Source organism: Leptodactylus fuscus, chromosome 1, assembly GCF_031893055.1.
Source record: "Leptodactylus fuscus isolate aLepFus1 chromosome 1, aLepFus1.hap2, whole genome shotgun sequence".
In the NCBI taxonomy this organism is placed as follows: Eukaryota; Metazoa; Chordata; class Amphibia; order Anura; family Leptodactylidae; genus Leptodactylus; species Leptodactylus fuscus.
Genome location: NC_134265.1, coordinates 370,044,067 through 370,067,840, shown reverse-complemented (window position 1 = coordinate 370,067,840; position 23,774 = coordinate 370,044,067). Strand labels below are relative to the sequence as shown.

The window sequence follows — 23,774 nt, the reverse complement described above, 5'->3', positions numbered from 1 at the left end:
ACACTACACTGTATATAATCTATACCTATACTATACTGTATACAATCTATACTATACTGTATACAATCTATACTATACTGTATACAATCTATACTATACTGTATACAATCTATAGCTATGCTATACTATATACAATCTATACTATACACTACACTGTATATAATCTATACCTATACTATACTGTATACAATCTATACTATACTGTATACAATCTATACTATACTGTATACAATCTATACTATACTGTATACAATCTATAGCTATGCTATACTATATACAATCTATACTATACACTACACTGTATATAATCTATACCTATACTATACTGTATACAATCTATACTATACTGTATACAATCTATAGCTATGCTATACTATATACAATCTATACTATACACTACACTGTATATAATCTATACTATACTGTATACAATCTATAGCTATGCTATACTATATACAATCTATACTATACTATACTTCTGCATTATGGAGCTGCTGGTTACACAGCTCCATGATGGCCTGGTCCTACAGCACAGTGGTCAGATAAGTCCTTACTCCGGCCCTTCTCCGCTACATGCTGAGGAGTTCCTGTAGACCATTGGTATATTGTATCAGAGTCTTGTCCTCACCTTGCACCCTGTAACACCCTCTTAGTGGACACATCTGTAGACCTCTTCTCTCCTTCTCCAGACACTTCTATCCCCATCCAGACTCCACTACCTCCTGCAAATCTGTTAACCATAAAGTTATCAGAGTATCTTGTATGGCGTCACGTAGATCATGTCAGGTGATGGTTTGTATGCTACATTTAATACAACAAACTGTGCGCAAAAGTGTACCAAAATCAACAAACCAAGATTTATAGGTGACCATGGTGACCCTGTCTGTCTTCTGTTGGTTTGGATCAGTGATTCCCAAAGTGGTCCAGGTGGACCCCCAGGGGTCCACGGGAGACTCGACGGGGGTCATCGTTAGATCTAATCTTCACATTTTTTGATGAGTTTTGGGAATATGGTAGAAATGTTGCAGCAGGGGGTCCACCCAAACCAGTAACATTTTGAAAGTGGTCTACGAGAAAAAAAAGTTTGGGAACCCTTCCTATAGATGAAGATATTTGGAGAACTTCATGCAAGGAATAAGAAGACAATCGATAGAAAACCAAACAATATACCAGTAAAAAAGGAACTTTATTAAAAACGAACTCTTTTTGTACCACAGAATTAAATACAATACAAACTGATCAGCACATCGTAACACGCGTCGGCTCCGGGGCCTTGTAAACATTCAGCAGTACGGGGGTAGGCACCTGTCAGGCTGTCCGGCGCGGCAGTCTGGGGTCAATATCAGGAGATACAAAGACAAAACAGAGGGATGAAGCTCTATGATCAGGAAGAGGATTATGAGAATACTATAATAATCTGGCATCAGTGCAGACCCCATGGCCGTCCCCTATACTTCCAGTGGTCTTTCACGCAGGACACACGACCACCATATTTCATATTAAGCTCAGTATAAACCATTTGTTTCCTATATATCTGCCATCTGGATACGACCTCACCCATCGGTCTTATAATGCACGGCTGCCCATAGACTGACGCTAGTGAATCCCATAGACAATAAATAAAGGGACACCTTAAATATCAACACTATAGATCATTATAGACGTAGACACATCCTATTATTATATCAAAAATAATGTCATCACTCTGTGGAGGTAAAAACGCAGCAGTGACCTCATATGAAAGTACCAGGGTCTAAACCGTGACCATAGAAAGTCCTAGAAGACAAAACTTCTGCATGTCGTGAGCAGTGGTCAGCAATAGGGCTGAGTGATCGGGATCGGAAAAGATCGGATTCCGATCGGCGATTGAGTAAATTTCACCATCGCCATGGGAATTCTGACTCGATCTTTTCCAGCGGGATGGAGGTCGGAGGTTATCACAAGATCGGCTCAACCCTAAAAGTGACTTTTCCCATAGAGAAGGATTGACTAGGGTTGAGCGATTGGGATCGGAAAAGATCGGATTCCGATCGGCGATCAGGATCGGCTGGAAAATGATCGGAAATCGGATTTTAAAATCGATCCTGAAATCTCAAGAGCGGCTCAACCCCAGTCGGTGACAAACCTACGACTACCAGCATACGCTGACAACCACACGACATGCTGGGAGTAGTAGTTCTGGGACAACTGGAAAGCTACAAAGCACTAGTCCAGAGAAGATGACCAACATGACCATGCAAGGATCCAGAGATCAGCACCAGGTCTTACACTGACCATATTGCACCATTCACATTTCCTATGATATCGGAGAACAATGTAAACTCTTAGTGAAACTTACGGGACATAGACAGTATATAATATAGTCCTCTGACTACCTATCGTAATGTCTGCACTGAACACTGGGTCACACCAAGATCCATGGGCATGTATATATGTATGTACAGTAACACTGTATACCGTATATAGCTGGCATAGAGATGTATATCGCCAGGCTCAGGGTGTAACAATATGACCACCAGTATATGATGGACCTCACATGCTTTGTGATCGAGGCAGGCTCTTCATAAGTTCCAGACATGGATTTCACATGCAATGATTGAAAAGATGGACCCATAGTGAAATTATCATTGGAAAAACTGGAGCAGAAAATGTGGAAGAGAACAACAAGGTCACGGCGGAAAGAACGACTACTCTATAATCCACTGGAACAAAGAGTGTCCATTGCTTTTACACCTTTCTTCTCAAGCAATGGAGATGTCATGGACTTCTAGGACTGATTTGATGGATATCCTCAGAGGTCCACAGGAGATGGCATTGGTATCAAGCAAAGCAAATGTTGAAGGACATAACAAGGTCATGGTGAGGAGCGTTACTTTTCTCCAGTTTCCTCAGGACATGAAGGATGGGATATACAGGATTGACATTGAGTAGAATCATTCTTTATGTACCCCAAATATCCTCGTGTTTCCTAATTGTATAAGGCACTGACGGAGGTCTAATAATGGTCCATACAAAGCATGGAAAGTCTTCTTGATGCTCAAACCAGGTCCAGTAGGACATCATTGGAGTCTACATCGGGATTCAGAGTCTCCATTCTAAGGACATAACAGAAGACTGTGGACAATGAAGTACCAACGAAGGCTCCAGTACCATCACTGATCCTCATCTCACCTCAAGAGTCGCAAAATCGAAATTTCAGAAGTTTTAGGGTCTTGTCATCCTCAAAGTGCAAATATCAGGATGGCGTATCTCCTGGTTCCTGGTTTCATTTCCCACTCCTGGATCATTGTCCACATCATTGCTTCTGTTGAAAGGCTGCAGCTGTCGCCTGAACTCGACTCCCCGGCTTTGGCCTTCAAGAAAGAAGAGAAGTGAGTTTTACAAATGGGGTTTTGTTTCTCCTTCTGAAGGAGCGCTAGTTCAAAACCCCTTGCACCCAGTATGAGAAGAAAGCGGTCTACCAATGGCTGTCCATCAGACTGGATTCTCTAGTTATGTTCCAAGGCTTAATAGTGAGTTGGACATCGACTTACAAGGTTTTCTTTGTTCTAGACAAGAGCTTAGAAGAACCTTGCTTTTATAAGACTCCCTTAGGCCAGCGGACGTTTCCACTGGTAAAGACCCCATAAGAACAATGATATATGACCTACCATTGAGAGGACTTCATCTGCATGGCTTTGTTGGTGAGAGGAGGTCTGACATTTGTAGAAGGCGTCTTCACCAGAATTTCCTTGTGGACAGGATTCCCAGGCAATGGCTTTCGGGGGGGATTCAGCTTAAAAAAAAATCAAACAACAAATTGACTACACAAGTTACGGAGTGAAAGGGCTTCCAATCTGAGCAGAACATGGTCACTGGTACCTGAGGGGTCCGGACGGGACATGAGGGTAAAGGTTTCTTAGGTGGCAGGAGCTTGGTGTACTGGTTCTCCTGCTTTGGTGGGATGACTGGGGAGGACGTGACCGGTGGAGGAGGTCTTGTTGGCTTCAGCTGTATGCTGGTCTTCACAGTCTGGTTGCTTGGAGTTAATAGTGGACGCACAATGTTGACTGGCTGGGAGTTGACTTGTGTGGCTCCATTTTTCCCATGGAAAGTGGACCATGAACTCTGTAGAAAAAGAAGTATAGTCAATAACCCAAAAAGTGAACAGGCTCACTGCGGTGAACAAGAGAGTCCTCAGGTCTCTAGATACCCCAAGGACTGACTGAGCTTAGGGTTACACATGGGGTCTGCCATCATTACCTTTTGTGTTGCTGGGGATGTGGATGGAGGAGGAAAATTGTGCTGAGTGAAGATTGTTTTAGAAGGTCCTCTGCCCGTCTGCTGGCGATGAGAGCTTCCCATTCTGCAAAATGAGAACACAATTACAGAAGAAGCTCACACGTAGTATTTCCCCTAGAAATGTAATCTCTTGTCAGATGCCTTCATCACTATGAAAGTCTAGAAGTGTGGTCTATTGACCCCATCGAGAGTATTGCACTACACCACCATTCAGCTCTCATGGAGAAGACAATGGTAGGACATGGAGCCTCTTCTCTTATGGGCTAACTATAGACCTATGAACAATCACCCATTCACCAAAAGCATGATCACTTCAACAAAGGACTCTTGAACAATGGGACCCGGCTTTCCATACGCCACTCTACATTGGTGTTGAGTAAGACATTGAGCCTTCTCCTAGAGTAACATCTACGCCAATTACTTTAATCAAAACCAAGACCACTGAATGGTTCCATTAAGGACTCGATGTCTGGGGCTGTAGTCTTCCAAGGTCCAAAGGCCATTATTTTGGAAAGGACATTGCCCTGTACCCCAAAATCCTTGTCTGCTAATGAACATGGTTATTTTTAGAAAATATCCCGGTCCTCCAGTATGTTGAGAGATTTGGTTCACTGACAGGGTTTTTTAGTTTATAAACACATTTCGGGCACTCGGTATCTTCAATATTGGCGATTTATTCATAAGCAATCCATAAATAGTGATCATTGTTGGTCCTTATAGAAGCTTCTTCAGACCATCGCATTGGCGAAGACATAGAGGAATAGAGGAATAGAGCATGGAGGTAAGTATTAAGCAGATCGCACCTCTATGAGAACTCAACCTGACGAAGGACCGAAGACGTTCACTATTTAAGCCACTGACCAGGTGTCCTATAAATTACAGCTGTAGCCTCCAGGTCAACCTATGACAATGGTGGGGATATATTGATGACGTTTATCCATAATCTCACTCACCTGCACTTTGCTCGGCTCTTTTGGACCCATTTCTTTAGAGAAGAATCTGGTTTTCTGTACCAATAGTAGATCCCGAACCCAACCAGTGGGAGGATGACCAGGAAGAGGAGCAGTAGGAAGACGATGAGACCTTCTTGAACTGTCAGAGCAAACATCGGATTAGCTGACACTAGTATAACGGAGGAGGGTAAACAGTCTGACAGGTTCTCCACCTGCCTGGTGACTATTAATGGTCATGACTAGGGTTGAGCGATCGTGTTCGGAAAAGATCGGATTCCGATCGGCGATCGAGAAAATTTCACAATCACGATCGGAATTCTGAACATGATCTTTTTAGGTGGGATCGAGATCGGTGATTATTTCCCACAATGCTTTGCTACTGGCCAAGCATTGAGGGAAAAGCTAACAATGTTAGACTTCACACTGAGTATACGCTCCACTCAATCTGAGCGGAGTGTATACTCAGTATGAAGGCTCCGTTGCGGTTCCATAGGAATGAATGGAAGCAGCCGGCACACAGCCTTAACCCCCTGCACGCCGGCTGCATCCATTCATTCTAATGGGAGACTATCTAACATCTCTAGTAGCTACTTACCTGCAGAGATGGCTGGTCCGGTGTCCGATGTTCTCGTTCTTCTTCGCCTCGCTGCCCCCGCCTCCCAGGTTAGTGTTAAAGAGCTAGGAAGAAGGTAGGGCTTGTGGCTTAGGAGAGTGTGGGCGGGTACAGGGTGGGGAGACGTGACGTCTCACCTCCCAGTACCTGCCCACATTCTCCTAACCTGGGAGTCAGGGACAGCGAGGCGAAGAACGAGAACACCGGGCACCGGAGCAGCCGTCTCTGCAGGTAAGTGGACACCAGGGGGGACTAAGTAGCCAGAGGATTAAAAAAAAATCACTACACAGCGTGGATACTAACAATTAAAGCGTTCAATCGTTAGATTCCATGCTGTATAGTGATTAGGATTGTTTTTAAAATTCGATCTCCGATTTGTAAAAAAATCCCATTGACTTGCATTGGGATCGGAATTGGAATCGAGATTGGGTTCGAATGAAAAATGATCAGAAATTGGATTTCAAAATCGATCCTGAAAAGTCAAGATCGGCTCAACCCAAGTCATGACATAGACCAGGCACAGAGAGGTCACACATAGGACTAACTCACAGTCATCTGGGACAGGTCCACTGTCGATGCTTCCCCCACGACCAGACGCTTCACAGTATGGCGGGTCCCAGCCAGCGTTACAATGGCAGTTTCTGTTACTGTTGCACACCTAGAGAATGGGGAAAGGTCCGGTCAGTGTGCAATGGAAACACAGAGAAGCAAAACTGTATAAAACACAGACACAATGTCTAATCTGTCAGTAGTGATGTCACTGAGCGCGGAGCCGCCATGTCACACAAGGACAGCTCCAGATCTCACATGATTGTCTCCCCTTACCAAATCCAATGTTTAGATTGAAAAAAGTTCTTTACCTTTGTAATACACTTGATATAGTCATTGTCTCCAGTGATACATTGTAAGGAACCCTCTGCTGATGTAGGCATGAATGTATGGAGGGATCTATATACGTATAGTCCACCATCGGCAGTGGTTCTCATTATACACATGACTTTCTATATACATCGTTGTACTTTCTGTGGACTCACCCCGTGCCCGTTGCATCGAGCTATACATTGATCCCACTCAAAGAAAGAAGCATTCTGGCACTGTCTATCTTTACAGACCTAGAAGAGAACATGAAGCGATGTCACACTGAGGTCTCATATACAGAAATACGTCATCTATATAGCGGATACGTAATATCCTAATAGGAATAGGAAACATGTCCCACTACTGGGAGGAGGACAAAGACATGGAGACCTACAAACATTGAGTTTGAGGGTCGACTGGTCCTGATGGGAGTTGTGGGAAGATGATTGACATGATCACTCCTTGTTACTGCATGAGGTAAGTCACATGTCCATCTCCATCCATTCACTTACCAAGCCGTGGTTCGCACTAAGGCTCAGTGTATATGTTCTGCTCATAGTCTATACGATGGGGGGGGGGGCAGGTATTGAACATGTGTGATTCTAGAAATATAAGAATCTCCATAGTTGGACCATGCAACTCCTCACGTAGTCTCCATCCATGGGTCACACTTCCTGGATAGTAGATATGATCCAGGTAGATCTCGTTGGCCCCGTACTATGTGTATCGCCATCCTATACGTATACTCACCATGCCATCTCCACATTTGGTGCCTGTCATGACTAGCCCTGGGTCAGAAGAGTCGCCTTCTTCCTCCTGTAATGAATAGGAATGTGTTCCTCGGCACTTCACCTCATGGCCATTGATCTGGATGGTGGTGTCCATGGACACTGTATTGTCGTGTTTGGGCCTCTGAGCGCTGCTCTGACACTGAATTTTTCCACACTTGGCATCTCTGTCAAAATATCAAGAGAAATTCTCTAAGGTGGGCACAGCCGTAACCGCAGATCTGGTGACCAATGCACAAAAGGGTCACAAAGAACATCCCACATCAAAATATTACTCCTCCCATTGTCACTGGCTCCAGTCAGATAGATGTGGCCCAGCGAAGCCCAAGACTAACCAAAGCCACAGACTTGTGTCCTCCACTCCATGGCTCCCTGGTGCGGTATGGGGGGGAGGGGAAGTCTTCTCTTGGTCATACAGCCCTCTACAATCTCTGCACATTATAACATTACCCATTAGGGCTTACACGACACTCACTTGGGTCTGCACCTCACAAACTGCCCCTGGCCGTCCTTTCCGCAGTTCCCGTATCTATCTCCAGCCTTGTTCACGTCAATGAAGCAGATGTCCGGGGCCGGCCGAGCTCCTGCACCATGGGAGGAGATGAAACCAAGATGGAGAGGAAGGCATTAGTAATGTAATGTATGTACACAGTGACCAGCAGAATTGTGAGCGCAGCTCTGGAGTATAGTACAGGATATAACTCAGGATCAGTACAGGATCAGTACAGGTATATACGGAGAGCTGTAACATGGTGATGGGAAGTTACAGGTTACATATATGTTACATTACTTCATACATACCTGGTCCCCAGAGGTGCACACATTGCTGTCCGTGTGTCAGACACATGCCATTCATACAGTACGCCTCGCCATAGGCACATGGAGAGCCGTCTAACATGTACACATTGGCTGGGCAGAAGGGGTTGTCTCCTCGGCAGAATTCGGGCAGGTCACAGGCTCCTGACTTCTCACGACAGAGGGTCCCGGCAGATTTTAACTAACAAGATAGAAGAAAGAAGATTTGTATAAGACATGTCATAAAAGGTCTCAGACCATGGAAGGTTCTCCAACCCCAGAACATCTCTGCAGTCATATCCTAGAGTCCCCCCTGCTTCACCTTGCAGTCCTGGCAGCAGTCTCCATGGGCACACTGGGCTCCTTCCTTTAAGGTGCAGTCTTTAGCGTTACAGCAGGGATTGGTGCACTCCTGTTGGGGACAGTCTCCATTAGTCAGCAGTGAGTACTCAGGTAAGTGAGAGTAGCAGCGTCTGGCAGGCCAGGACTTACCTCCGGCTCTCCACAGTCACACTGCTCTCCCTGCTCCAAGAAGCCATTTCCACACTTCTTCCCCATCACCAGGTCCTTGGTGTCTGGCATATTGAAGAGACACATACCGCCGCCCTTCTGGAAGTAATTGCGCAACTGCTGCTGGCTGCACGAGCTGAACTTACGAGGAAAGGGGTGTCTGGAGGAGGGGAAAGGGCGGATTGTTAGAGCTGGTGCTCCGACTGCTGCGACTGCTGACTATCAAGCGCTACCCGCTCCAAGTCAGTCCAGCAATACCATGTCAATTCATGGTCGGCACCGAGCAGCATGCAGTGTATTGTAATACATGGAAGACGCAGAGACGTAACGTGTTGGCTCACTGCTGAGTGTTTGCTGCAGTTTGGTGCAGATTCGTACTACAACCCACTGACCCCTGAGCCCGTGCCCCTCAGAAAATGTAGTGACAACCATTGTAATGATATTGTCTACCTATGGTCCAGCAAGTCCACCATAATGTCCCCCATACAGGACAATTCCCCTGTCCTAGTAACACACATCCCCTGCTGAGCCCTCACACCTTACTATCACCCCCTGTCCTCACTCACCCGGTGGCGGCAGCCATGATGCATCCTCCTTGTTCAGCAGTGGCCTCCACACAGCAGTAGTCCTTGTCATGGCTCATCCCAAAGTTGTGGCCAATTTCATGAGCCATGGTGGCCGCTGCTCCAATCGCCAGCTCAGAGTGGTCCTAAAAACGGAGAACGTCCCATAAAACCAGAACCTCAAGGATTTCAAGAAGTATCAAAGAGCTTATTGAGCCTCTTATTACCGGTCCGATGAGTCTGCACCGCACCCGGGATTTATTATATTGCTGACACTTGCTCCTCAGCACCGGACTACAAGCGGTTGCAGTCAGTAGTCACTATTATGTATTAGTGTGCTGCTAAGGAGCAACCGACCGAGTATGGGAAAGTAGATCCAGGCGGACAATGGCTAGAGAGGCGATTCCATATGTGTATTCACTTATATAGGACTCGCTCGTGCAGGTGAGCGGCCGCTCTCCATATAAACCTCTCCAGGCAAGAAGTGGGTTCAGAAAGATTAGGTGAAGGCTACAGGTGGGCACTGCATTTATAAAGCCTCTTGCCCACGACTGAGTGTCCAGGCCAAGGGGGGGGCTCTGACTTTTGGGCAGAAAGAACTCAGATGACATCCAAGTGTCTTCTGTCCTGCATTGATTTCAATGGGGGGAGGGTCCATTCTATTGCTATGGATCAGAATGGGAATTGCTCTATAATTATCTAATGGGGCATCGAGGCCCCTTTAGGGGGGTCTTAGGCTGCACATTTGGTCATGGGCAATGTCATTAGAGATTTAGGGCATTATGAGGTCTAGGAAGACAATTCCCCTTTAAATAACTTGCCCACTCCTCTATTATTAAAAACGACAAAGGTCAGATTATATGAGCCCCCCCCCCTCCCCGATTCTGAGAATGGGGGGTATTTTTTTCTCAATGTGAATGCAGCCATGGTAAAAGTGGTGGCATCCCTGATGGACGCTCCAGAGATAATGTAAGTACAGCCTTGGTGCTTCCACTGAAGTGAATGGGAGTGGAGGGGTCCCTGCGTCGGGGTCCATCAGGGATTCAGACACTTATTCCATGGGAGGTACAACAATCCCTGTTGTCAGGATCAGTGGGGATCTCAGCTGTCACCCCTCCATGATCAGCTCTATGATAGATGTGGTTTGTAGTATATCCCCTGTAAGTAGAGCGATGCTCCTCGGGGGCGGGACTAAAGTGTAAGTAGTTTAATAAGATATAATTAGACCTTGATAACTAATGACTAAAGACCAGTTCTTACCATACTGACTCCCCCCGAGTTATCTGCAGTGCACATTCCCTCTAGGGGCGCCATCCCGATTGTCGTTCCTTTGAAGGTCACACCCCTTAAAGAGACATAGACATAATCAATCACCAATACATAAAGTGCAATCGCATGCAGAGCAATAGTAGTGAAGAGGTTAAAAATCTGAAGGTTATAGAACAACAGATGGGAATGGGGTCTGGTGGTGATACGTTGGGGTGTATGGGAAGTGAAGCAGCAGGGGGCGCCCTCTGTGACATGGAAAGTACTTCATTCAGTAGTGATGATAGTGCAATGACACTCACGTGACCAGCTGGGCATTGTCATGCTTTCTCCGGCTCCTCAGTTTCTGCTTCCAGGTCAGGAATGTCTTCAGACTGTAGTTGGCGTCGTCCCGGACTTCGCACTGGTCCCTCTCCGTCCACACCTCCAAGCCGATGAGAGCAATTTTGATGTTCATTGACATGTAAAACTGTTCAGGTGACAACAGAGAGAAATAGTTATAGCCGTGACCTGGAGTCGGAGGGAATCAGAGCCACCTATGTGACTGGTAGCTTGGACAGGGGACTCGCACCCCATTTTTGTTAGATGGGAACAATCGACTAAAGGGGTTCTCTACTGGTTTTACAAAAGTGGTGGACTAAGCATTACTGACTTTCCCAATCCTCCCCATCTGGTCCCTGCTGGTCTCTATTCCTGGGTTCTGCCCGATCAGCCAGTCTTTGGCTGCACCAGGATCAGTCAGTTTCAGACTCACCTTGTCTACAAAGTTGGCGATCTCCATAATACGGTGCTTGGTTTGGCCCAGATTCTTGTTTTGTTTCAGGTACTGTCAAGCAGAGAAACCATTGATATACTGTAAGTCCTCGTATACTGTGGCCCCTAAAAAGCAGCCGCACCCCAGGTAGTAATACAGAGTATAAAACATTGCACAGTATACACCGGTATGTAACAATAAGAAGATGGCTGGAGATCTACGGCGCAGACAGTGGTAAAGAACCAACCATGACCTGATAAACCCAAGTCCTACATGAGTCTGTGAAACACATGGTAAATAGACACATGTAGAGAGGAACGGGGGTCCTAAGGAAGGAGACCAGAACTGTAAGGAAGAAAAATGGGTGTAAAATATAGTCAAAAGTAAAACATATGGATAGTGATGGGGCCCAAAATAGTCCAGAACAAATCAGTATGTCTGTACATGAGACAGAAAAGAGACAGAAGAGACAGTGAGTGAAGGGGAATCAAGATAAGAGAGGAAAACAAAGCTTGTAATGGTAAGTGTTAATGAAAGCTATGAAAAAGGAACTGCAATGGGGTCACCAACTACCCCCATCTGTATGTGAAACCATATGTGAGACAGAGAAGAGACATACAAAGAGACTGAGATAATGTATACAAGGAAAGAGAGAGACAGAACTGTAAAGAAGAGAACAAAACAGCTTATCTGCAAAATGTAGTAAAAACAGGAAAAAAAAACAATGAGGTCCCTAAATATTCTAGGAGAAATCAGTATGTGAAAACACAAGGGAGACAGAAAAGAGACATAAGAGACAGTGAGAGATGGGAAATCAAGATTAGAGACACCAAACCTAAGAAGGAAAAGAAGAGACCAGAACTATAAGAAAGGAAAATAGAACTTGTGTAAAATAGGCAAGACCTGGCCATAGCTAATATAAGGGGAACAGTGATGGGGTCACCAAGTACCCCAGGACACATCTGTGCATGAAACCATGTGTGGAGAAGGAAGAAGACAGAGATAGTAGGAAAGAGGGGACAGCAATGGGGTCACCAACAATGCCAGGACATATCTGTATGTGAAACCATATGTGAGATAGAAAGAAGATGGTCAGAGATAGTAGGAAAGAGGGGACAGCAATGGGGTCACCAACAATGCCAGGACATATCTGTATGTGTAACCATATGTGAGATAGAAAGAAGAAGGACAGAGATAGTAGGAAAGAGGGGACAGCAATGGGGTCACCAACAACGCCAGGACATATCTGTATGTGTAACCATATGTGAGATAGAAAGAAGGACAGAGATAGTAGAAAAGAGGGGACAGCAATGGGGTCACCAACAACGCCAGGACATATCTGTATGTGTAACCATATGTGAGATAGAAAGAAGGACAGAGATAGTAGAAAAGAGGGGACAGCAATGGGGTCACCAACAATGCCAGGACATATCTGTATGTGAAACCATATGTGAGATAGAAAGAAGATGGTCAGAGATAGTAGGAAAGAGGGGACAGCAATGGGGTCACCAACAACGCCAGGACATATCTGTATGTGAAACCATATGTGAGATAGAAAGAAGGACAGAGATAGTAGGAAAGAGGGGACAGCAATGGGGTCACCAACAATGCCAGGACATATCTGTATGTGAAACCATATGTGAGATAGAAAGAAGAAGGACAGAGATAGTAGGAAAGAGGGGACAGCAATGGGGTCACCAACAATGCCAGGACATATCTGTATGTGAAACCATATGTGAGATAGAAAGAAGAAGGACAGAGATAGTAGGAAAGAGGGGACAGCAATGGGGTCACCAACAATGCCAGGACATATCTGTATGTGAAACCATATGTGAGATAGAAAGAAGAAGGACAGAGATAGTAGAAAAGAGGGGACAGCAATGGGGTCACCAACAATGCCAGGACATATCTGTATGTGAAACCATATGTGAGATAGAAAGAAGGACAGAGATAGTAGAAAAAAGGGGACAGCAATGGGGTCACCAACAACGCCAGGACATATCTGTGTGTGAAACCATATGTGAGATAGAAAGAAGATGGACAGAGATAGTAGAAAAGAGGGGACAGAAATGGGGTCACTAACAACGCCAGGACATATCTGTGTGTGAAACCATATGTGAGATAGAAAGAAGGACAGAGATAGTAGAAAAGAGGGGACAGCAATGGGGTCACCAACAACGCCAGGACATATCTGTGTGTGAAACCATATGTGAGATAGAAAGAAGATGGACAGAGATAGTAGAAAAGAGGGGACAGAAATGGGGTCACTAACAATGCCAGGACATATCTGTATGTGTAACCATATGTGAGATAGAAAGAAGGACAGAGATAGTAGAAAAGAGGGGACAGCAATGGGGTCACCAACAACGCCAGGACATATCTGTGTGTGAAACCATATGTGAGATAGAAAGAAGATGGACAGAGATAGTAGAAAAGAGGGGACAGAAATGGGGTCACTAACAATGCCAGGACATATCTGTATGTGTAACCATATGTGAGATAGAAAGAAGGACAGAGATAGTAGAAAAGAGGAGACAGCAATGGGGTCACTAACAATGCCAGGACATATCTGTATGTGAAACCATATGTGAGATAGAAAGAAGATGGACAGAGATAGTAGAAAAGAGGGGACAGAAATGGGGTCACTAACAATGCCAGGACATATCTGTATGTGAAACCATATGTGAGATAGAAAGAAGGACAGAGATAGTAGAAAAGAGGGGACAGCAATGGGGTCACCAACAATGCCAGGACATATCTGTATGTGAAACCATATGTGAGATAGAAAGAAGAAGGACAGAGATAGTAGGAAAGAGGGGACAGCAATGGGGTCACCAACAACGCCAGGACATATCTGTGTGTGAAACCATATGTGAGATAGAAAGAAGATGGACAGAGACAGTAGAAAAGAGGAGACAGCAATGGGGTCCCAAACTACCCCAGGACAAATCACTATGAGGAGATGAAGAAGGGGGGCATACAGACAGTCAGAATATTATAAAGTGAGGACATTACAAGCATACAGGAAGGCTGAGACTATAGAATCAGAGAGCGAGACAGTCTTGCAGAGAAATTAGACAGCAGATGAAATCGAGATGGACCAATTTGGGGTCACCGTCAGATCTGAGTCAGGCTTGTATCTCCAATATGTAAGATAAAACTCACCAGTGAGTGGTCGGCCACAATAAACAGCTCCATGTACTTCTGAGCCCCCCAGACATTCCTCTTCATCTGCAATGTGGGAGATACCAGTGAGTTTAGATCAGCCAGAAGGGGGCGTTCTGCTATATCTATAGAATCGCATACATGGAATGTACAGACTGTTTAATAACACTCGGCCAGCAGGTGGAGATACATGATGACAAATGGCCAGATCTCTTCTATACAATCAGCACTAGATGGCGGTCTAACCTCTACAGGTCACTACAGAGCTCATCCCCGATAATGGAGACGAAGACATCAATCTGATGGTTTACACATTAGTATACTATGGCGGGGAGTGGCTGAGAACCTCCAGTCCATGAGGTCCATCTATAATGGGCCATCCATAGACTTGGCCCCTCCTTGTCACCCTCCTGCCTCGCTCTTCTCTCTGTGCTTTACCCTGTGGTGTCCAGGCTGGGCGATGTAGTCCTCTAGGTGAGAGGTAGCAGAATAGGAGTGTCCGTCATGTCCACAGCCCCCTTGTTTAATGGGCAGGTGCTTGGTCTGGTACAACATGTGGCTCCTGGAGCTCGGCCCATCCCGAGGGTGGAGGTAGAAGCTGTCGTTGGCACTCAGGACGATGAGGCCGCTGGAAATAAGAGCAGAAATGCTGAGAATCCTCCTATAATGGACACAAGACCCAGATGTCCTCACTTCATGGCCTTCTAGTCTTACCTGATCCCTGAGCAGGTACTAAGAGCCACCGAAGATTGGTCGTGACCCTTCACCTGGCCGTGGTAGTAGCAGTGCTCCTATAGATGGAAGGAGAATGGGAGTGATTGTGCGGCTACAACTCTCATCATCCCAACATCTCAGACGCCCGCAGAAATGCTTTAACCCCTTCCCGCCAACGGTATTTTTTGATTTTTGACTCCCCCCCCCCCCCCCCTTCCACTCCGAGTGCCGGCAATCATGGAGAAAATGGCACCTAAGTAAGCTTTGACCAAGGCCCCAGAAGGGTTAATGCCCATGATTGGTGCGGGCACCGATTGTAGGCAGTAGCGCTGGGGGTTTACTGTATAAAACTGTAGACACCTGGCAGCTATGGCGGTTGTCCAGCTTCCGAGCGGTCGCCTTAGTTAAACACCCGGAATCGGCCGTAATAGTGCAGTGGATGTTGGGAAGGGGTTAATTAAGACTTCCCCTTTAACGGTTACATACACAGTGTCAGTCTGCTGCTATACAGGAAAGAAGAGATCTGACACATCTTCTAGGATATCCTCCTGACTTCTAGGAACTATCTAGATATGTGTCAAGACGTGACCCAGATCCTGCCGCAGATAAACGGCGCCTCGACAAGATCCTTATCACAAAGAAGATGTGAAATTTGTGAAGAACTTACTGTGTGGTTTGGGGTCAAAGTCACCATCTCCCCGAGCTCAGTATAGTGCGTCTCCGAGAAGCCTGGAGAGAGCAGGAGGCTGAGAAGGAAGAAGGAATATCAGTGAGGAGACATATAGGAAGCCATCTATAGGGTATGATATAGGAAGGGTCAGAGATCTATAAAGTATCATATAAAGTGTTATAGATGTAATAGATGGAGCACCTATATATTTATATAAGCAGTATATACTGTCTGTGTGTATATATGACACATGTAACATATGGAGCACCTATATATCAGTATATACTGTCTGTCTGTGTGTATATATGATGACCCGTGTAACATATGGAGCACCTATATATCAGTATATACTGTATGTGTGTATATATGACACATGTAACATATGGAGCACCTATATATCAGTATATACTGTCTGTCTGTGTGTATATACATTACATAATGACACATGTAACATGGAGCACCTATATATCAGTATATACTGTCTGTGTGTATATATGATGACCCGTGTAACATACGGAGCACCTATATATCAGTATATACTGTATGTGTGTATATATGATGACCCGTGTAACATACGGAGCACCTATATATCAGTATATACTGTCTGTGTGCATATATGATGACACGTGTAACATACGGAGCACCTATATATCAGTATATACTGTCTGTGTGTATATATGATGACCCGTGTAACATACGGAGCACCTCTATATCAGTATATACTGTCTGTGTGTATATATGATGACCCGTGTAACATACGGAGCACCTTTATATCAGTATATACTGTCTGTGTGTATATATGATGACACGTGTAACACATGGAGCACCTATATATCAGTATATACCGTCTGTGTGTATATATGATGACCCGTGTAACATACGGAGCACCTTTATATCAGTATATACTGTCTGTGTGTATATATGATGACCCGTGTAACATACGGAGCACCTTTATATCAGTATATACTGTCTGTGTGTATATATGATGACACGTGTAACACATGGAGCACCTATATATCAGTATATACCGTCTGTGTGTATATATGATGACCCGTGTAACATACGGAGCACCTTTATATCAGTATATACTGTCTGTGTGTATATATGATGACACGTGTAACACATGGAGCACCTATATATTAGTATATACTGTCTGTGTGCATATATGATGACACGTGTAACATACGGAGCACCTATATATCAGTATATACTGTCTGTGTGTATATATGATGACCCGTGTAACACATGGAGCACCTCTATATCAGTATATACTGTCTGTGTGTGTATATATGATGACCCGTGTAACACAAGGAGCACCTATATATCAGTATATACTGTCTGTGTGTATATATGATGACCCGTGTAACATATGGAGCACCTATGTATCAGTATATACTGTCTGTGTGTATATATGATGACCCGTGTAACATATGGAGCACCTATATATCAGTATATACTGTCTGTGTGTATATATGATGACCCGTGTAACATATGGAGCACCTATATATCAGTATATACTGTCTGTGTGTATATATGATGACCCGTGTAACATATGGAGCACCTATGTATCAGTATATACTGTCTGTGTGTATATATGATGACCCGTGTAACATACGGAGCACCTATATATCAGTATATACTGTCTGTGTGTATATATGATGACCCGTGTAACACATGGAGCACCTATATATCAGTATATACTGTCTGTGTGCATATATGATGACCCGTGTAACACATGGAGCACCTATATATCAGTATATACATATATGATCTGATCACTATATGACATTTCCTGTCTGTACTTTCTCGCTGTCGGGAAATGTTTTTGTCTTTCCTCGGCGTCAGCAGAAAGTTCTGGAGAGAAGACAAATCTGCAGAAAAACATCAAATCCACCAGATAGTAAAGTAATGTGTAAGACATATGGGGGCCATAATGTGCCCTGGGAGGGGGCAAAGACACATCACAGGAGGCAACAAGAGTCCTAACAGGGGCAATAATGAGACGGCCAAACCTGGAGCTGAAGACACCAGAACCCTAAATACATCCCCTCAGTACCGAATGTCCATGTTGTGTCTATGAGCCTCGCAGTCAGACGTGACCTCAATCCCTTAGAATGTGTGCGGGTCCTCCGGAGATTAACCCTTTCTATAGGTGTCCAGTATAATGGTATACTCCTGTACATTATGGGGCCGCCCCCAGTGTCCGCCGTGGTCCCTGAACAACAGCCCCATTATCTCAGGACACATCTGGGCGTCCACACATGGAACTGATAAAACTGCTTCATATTCCAGAGGAAGAAACGAGGTCAGCCCCGAAACTGAGAGCCTGAAGTCAGCAACACCCTAAATAGTGCGACCGCTATAACAGTATACGGTATATATTGTGACCGCTATAACAGTATGCAGCTCTATAGTGCGACCGCTATAACAGTATACGGTATATATTGTGACCGCTATAACAGTATACGGTATATATTGTGACCGCTATAACAGTATGCAGCTCTATAGTGTGACCGCTATAACAGTATACGGTATATAGTGCGACCACTATAACAGTATACGGTATATATTGTGACCGCTATAACAGTATGCAGCTCTATAGTGTGACCGCTATAACAGTATACGGTATATAGTGCGACCGCTATAACAGTATACGGTATATATTGTGACCGCTATAACAGTATGCAGCTCTATAGTGTGACCGCTATAACAGTATACGGTATATATTGTGACCGCTATAACAGTATACAGTATATAGTGTGACCTCTCTTACAGTATACAGTATATAGTGTGACCGCTATAACAGTATACGGTATATAGTGCGACCGCTATAACAGTATACAGTATATAGTGTGACCTCTCTTACAGTATACAGTATATAGTGTGACCGCTATAACAGTATATGGTATGTAGTGTGACCGCTCTTACAGTTTATGTGTGATGATCTATATATATCTATATGGGGTGTGACTATCCCCCATGGATTCGGTGCAGCCCCAGGTGGGAGGCTCCAGGTAGGGGGTTGGGTTTTGGGGTGCAGTAAGAGGGTGATGTGTAGGATCGGAGTCTTACAGACACAGCCTGTGGTGTGCCGTGCCGGATCTCCTGCCGCACAGACTTGGCCACAGACCTGCTCTTAGTTTTTTATCACTTGACTTTCTGTCCCTTTTTGTGGATCTATAATCTATAATGTATAATCTATAATCTATAATCTATTACTATTGTCTTTGTCTCTAATCGTCCTCACAAATCCATTGAGGGACTGGGGCTTGTTCTCTTATTGTTTGCTATTGCCCGCCATGGGGCGCCATATTGAGTAGTTTGGATATAGCGGTGTGTCGTCTACTGTGTCAGTGCGGTTCTGACATTAATAGGTGAGTATAGACGTGAGGGTGGGTGGAGAGTCGCCCTCTAGGGTCACATCAGGGTGTTTGGGGTGTATGGACTCCTGATATGTAGCTTTATATTTGGGTTCCACAGCATCTCATTTGCTACATTGTGTCTTCCCAGGCTGCTGATTCATCCACTTCTGCCCTCTGCTACTTCCTCATCCCATACACGTCCTGTCTGGATCTCAGGCCAAGAAGGCAGAGTGGATACAGACAAGCAAGACGGATCACTTACAGTCGTCTCAGGACAGGGGGGTGGGGGGCCCTGGGCAAGTATATGTCAGAGAGAAGTGGGGGACCGGGCAAGTGTATGTCAGAGAGAAGTGGGGGGCCGGGGCAAGTATATGTCAGAGAGAAGTGGGGGACCGGGGCAAGTGTATGTCAGAGAGAAGTGGGGGGCCGGGGCAAGTGTATGTCAGAGGGAGGAGGGGGGCCCTGGGCAAGTGTATGTCAGAGAGAAGTGGGGGGTCGGGGCAAGTATATGTCAGAGAGAAGTGGGGGGCCAGGGCAAGTGTATGTCAGAGAGAAGTGGGGGCCGGGGCAAGTGTATGTCAGGGAGAAGTGGGGGGCCGGGGCAAGTGTATGTCAGAGAGAAGTGGGGGGCCGAGGCAAGTGTATGTCAGAGGGAGGAGGGGGGCCCTGGGCAAGTGTATGTCAGAGAGAAGTGGCGGGGCCGGGGCAAGTATATGTCAGAGAGAAGTGGGGGGCCAGGGCAAGTGTATGTCAGAGAGAAGTGGGGGGCCAGGGCAAGTGTATGTCAGAGAGAAGTGGGGGGCCGGGGCAAGTATATGTCAGAGAGAAGTGGGGGGCCGGGGCAAGTATATGTCAGAGAGAAGTGGGGGGCCGAGGCAAGTGTATGTCAGAGGGAGGAGGGGGGCCCTGGGCAAGTGTATGTCAGAGAGAAGTGGGGGGCCGGGGCAAGTATATGTCAGAGAGAAGTGGGGGGCCAGGGCAAGTGTATGTCAGAGAGAAGTGGGGGGCCAGGGCAAGTGTATGTCAGAGAGAAGTGGGGGGCCGGGGCAAGTATATGTCAGAGAGAAGTGGGGGGCCGGGGCAAGTATATGTCAGAGAGAAGTGGGGGGCCGGGGCAAGTGTATGTCAGAGAGAAGTGGGGGGCCAGGGCAAGTGTATGTCAGAGAGAAGTGGGGGGCCAGGGCAAGTGTATGTCAGAGAGAAGTGGGGGGCCGGGGCAAGTGTATGTCAGAGAGAAGTGGGGGGCCGGGGCAAGTGTATGTCAGAGGGAGGAGGGGGGCCCTGGGCAAGTGTATGTCAGAGAGAAGTGGGGGGCCGGGGCAAGTATATGTCAGAGAGAAGTGGGGGGCCAGGGCAAGTGTATGTCAGAGAGAAGTGGGGGGCCGGGGCAAGTGTATGTCAGAGAGAAGTGGGGGGCCGGGGCAAGTATATGTCAGAGAGAAGTGGGGGGCCGGGGCAAGTGTATGTCAGAGAGAAGTGGGGGGCCGGGGCAAGTGTATGTCAGGGAGAAGTGGGGGGCCGGGGCAAGTGTATGTCAGAGAGAAGTGGGGGGCCGAGGCAAGTGTATGTCAGAGGGAGGAGGGGGCCCTGGGCAAGTGTATGTCAGAGAGAAGTGGGGGGCCGGGGCAAGTATATGTCAGAGAGAAGTGGGGGGCCAGGGCAAGTGTATGTCAGAGAGAAGTGGGGGGCCAGGGCAAGTGTATGTCAGAGAGAAGTGGGGGGCCGGGGCAAGTATATGTCAGAGAGAAGTGGGGGGCCGGGGCAAGTATATGTCAGAGAGAAGTGGGGGGCCGGGGCAAGTGTATGTCAGAGAGAAGTGGGGGGCCGGGGCAAGTGTATGTCAGAGAGAAGTGGGGGGCCAGGGCAAGTGTATGTCAGAGAGAAGTGGGGGGCCGGGGCAAGTGTATGTCAGAGAGAAGTGGGGGGCCGGGGCAAGTGTATGTCAGAGGGAGGAGGGGGGCCCTGGGCAAGTGTATGTCATAGAGAAGTGGGGAGCCAGGGCAAGTGTATGTCAGAGGGAGGAGGGGGGCCCTGGGCAAGTATATGTCAGAGAGAAGTGGGGGGCCGGGGAAAGTATATGTCAGAGAGAAGTGGGGGGCCAGGGCAAGTGTATGTCAGAGAGAAGTGGGGGGCCAGGGCAAGTGTATGTCAGAGAGAAGTGGGGGGCCGGGGCAAGTGTATGTCAGAGAGAAGTGGGGAGCCAGGGCAAGTGTATGTCAGAGGGAGGAGGGGGCCCTGGGCGAGTGTATGTCAGAGAGAAGTGGGGGGCCGGGGCGAGTGTATGTCAGAGAGAAGTGGGGAGCCAGGGCAAGTGTATGTCAGAGGGAGGAGGGGGCCCTGGGGGAGTGTATGTCAGAGAGAAGTGGGGGGCCGGGGCGAGTGTATGTCAGAGAGAAGTGGGGAGCCAGGGCAAGTGTATGTCAGAGGGAGGAGGGGGCCCTGGGGGAGTGTATGTCAGAGAGAAGTGGGGAGCCAGGGCAAGTGTATGTCAGAGAGAAGTGGGGGACCGGGGCAAGTGTATGTCAGAGAGAAGTGGGGAGCCAGGGCAAGTGTATGTCAGAGGGTGGAGGGGGCCCTGGGCGAGTGTATGTCAGAGAGAAGTGGGGGGCCGGGGCGAGTGTATGTCAGAGAGAAGTGGGGGACACGGGCAAGTGTATGTCAGAGAGAAGTGGGGAGCCAGGGCAAGTGTATGTCAGAGAGAAGTGGGGGGCCGGGGCAAGTGTATGTCAGAGAGAAGTGGGGGGCCGGGACAAGTGTATGTCAGAGGGAGGAGGGGGGCCGGGGCAAGTGTATGTCAGAGGGAGGAGGGGGGCCCTGGGCAAGTGTATGTCAGAGAGAAGTGGGGGGCCAGGGCAAGTTTATGTCAGAGGGAGGAGGGGGGCCCTGGGCGAGTGTATGTCAGAGGGAGGAGGGGGGCCGGGGCAAGTGTATGACAGAGGAAGGAGGGGGGCCGGGGCAAGTGTATGTCAGAGGGAGGAGGGGGGCCGGGGCAAGTGTATGTCAGAGGGAGGAGGGGGGCCCGAGCAAGTGTATGTCAGAGGGAGGAGGGGGGCCCGGGCTAGTGTATGTCAGAGGGAGGAGGGGGGCCCGGGCTAGTGTATGTCAGAGGGAGGAGGGGGGCCCGAGCAAGTGTATGTCAGAGGGAGGAGGGGGGCCCGGGCAAGTGTATGTCAGACTGAAGTGGGGGGTCGGGGCAAGTGTATGTCAGAGTGAAGTGGAGGTACAGGGCAAGTGTATGTCAGAGGGAGGAGGGGGGCCGAGGCAAGTGTATGTCAGAGGGAGGAGGGGGGCCGGGGCAAGTGTATGTCAGAGGGAGGAGGGGGGCCGAGGCAAGTGTATGTCAGAGGGAGGAGGGGGGCCGGGGCAAGTGTATGTCAGAGGGAGGAGGGGGCCCGGGCAAGTGTATGTCAGAGGGAGGAGGAGGGCCCGGGCAAGTGTATGTCAGAGGGAGGAGGGGGGCCGAGGCAAGTGTATGTCAGAGGGAGGAGGGGGCCGGGGCAAGTGTATGTCAGAGGGAGGAGGGGGCCCGGGCAAGTGTATGTCAGAGGGAGGAGGAGGGCCCGGGCAAGTGTATGTCAGGCAGAAGGACATGTTTCCACATGGGAATACATAAAAGAGATTAGCAAAAAAAAAAATCTTGCGTACGAGCACATTAATCCCTAAGCGTGTAGAGTGCTTCCATAGGATACCAGGTGCTAGATCTGCTGGGAAGGTGATATACCGGCCCCCTAGAGAAGGCTCCTACACACAACTATGGCCACATACAGTGAGGGGGCGCATTTCCAGCTGTGGTGCGGGTAGTGATCACTGTAGATCCATATGATCTTATGATAACGTTATCTGTTGCTGGAGATGGTGGAAGAAGCTTCATTCATATTACACTCACCGCAGACTAACCGAGATCCATCAACAGCATTGTAGGACAATAGCAAGAAATTATCTAATCAAGCCACATGTTCACACAAGGGTAACAAGGACAAACACACTGAAACATAAACACTTACTGGTTCCTCTCCACCTCCAAGATAAGATGTCTTCCTTCTGACTTTACAGAGATCTGTCCCCGAGCTGGCGCCATCTGGTGGAGACAAAATCATCAATAGAATCAGGAGAACTGAAGCTTAGAAGTCCTGCCTGGTGAGGAAGGAGAAGCTGCAAGTGTGAATCTGGCCTTACACGTCCCCTATAGTCCTCTGCTGGCCTGGACCACTTAGATGATCTGGCCACCAGCTATGTCACGTCTCTGACAACAAGAAGAGAACAATTGTGGGCACTTTGGCTTTATTCCCGATATCACCAGATATAACCAGACAGCAGATGTGAGGATTCAGACAGAGCCATGGAGATGCCTACTGTACAAGGTTCTCATCACAGCTCAGTGTCCAAAGACCTCCATAAGGAACCTTCTCTCCCTCTGTTTATTTGTAGATAAAGTAGAAGTTTTCACCCCCCATCCCAAACTGTGAATAAAAGTCAGGAACA

The 23,774-nt window shown here is 47.2% G+C and overlaps 1 protein-coding gene across 1 annotated transcript in view; it reads right to left on the bottom strand.

Annotated features, from left to right (window-relative positions):
• Positions 1-1,167: 1,167 nt before the first annotated feature.
• The window catches only part of LOC142188720 (disintegrin and metalloproteinase domain-containing protein 33-like), a 63,305-nt gene continuing 40,698 nt past the window's right edge, over positions 1,168-23,774 (bottom strand). Inside the window, exons 3-23 of the mRNA XM_075261963.1 lie at positions 23,297-23,370; positions 15,928-16,006; positions 15,261-15,337; positions 14,985-15,174; positions 14,547-14,612; positions 11,382-11,453; positions 10,930-11,096; positions 10,622-10,706; positions 9,365-9,507; positions 8,781-8,958; positions 8,611-8,700; positions 8,295-8,490; positions 7,969-8,077; positions 7,456-7,660; positions 6,882-6,959; positions 6,397-6,505; positions 5,235-5,373; positions 4,243-4,345; positions 3,862-4,107; positions 3,651-3,775; positions 1,168-3,353 (exon numbers count right to left, since the gene is read on the bottom strand). Coding sequence (XP_075118064.1) covers positions 3,296-3,353; positions 3,651-3,775; positions 3,862-4,107; positions 4,243-4,345; positions 5,235-5,373; positions 6,397-6,505; positions 6,882-6,959; positions 7,456-7,660; positions 7,969-8,077; positions 8,295-8,490; positions 8,611-8,700; positions 8,781-8,958; positions 9,365-9,507; positions 10,622-10,706; positions 10,930-11,096; positions 11,382-11,453; positions 14,547-14,612; positions 14,985-15,174; positions 15,261-15,337; positions 15,928-16,006; positions 23,297-23,370 — 2,589 coding nt within the window. The 3' untranslated portion in view covers positions 1,168-3,295. The remainder of the gene's footprint in view (positions 3,354-3,650; positions 3,776-3,861; positions 4,108-4,242; positions 4,346-5,234; positions 5,374-6,396; positions 6,506-6,881; positions 6,960-7,455; positions 7,661-7,968; positions 8,078-8,294; positions 8,491-8,610; positions 8,701-8,780; positions 8,959-9,364; positions 9,508-10,621; positions 10,707-10,929; positions 11,097-11,381; positions 11,454-14,546; positions 14,613-14,984; positions 15,175-15,260; positions 15,338-15,927; positions 16,007-23,296; positions 23,371-23,774) is intronic.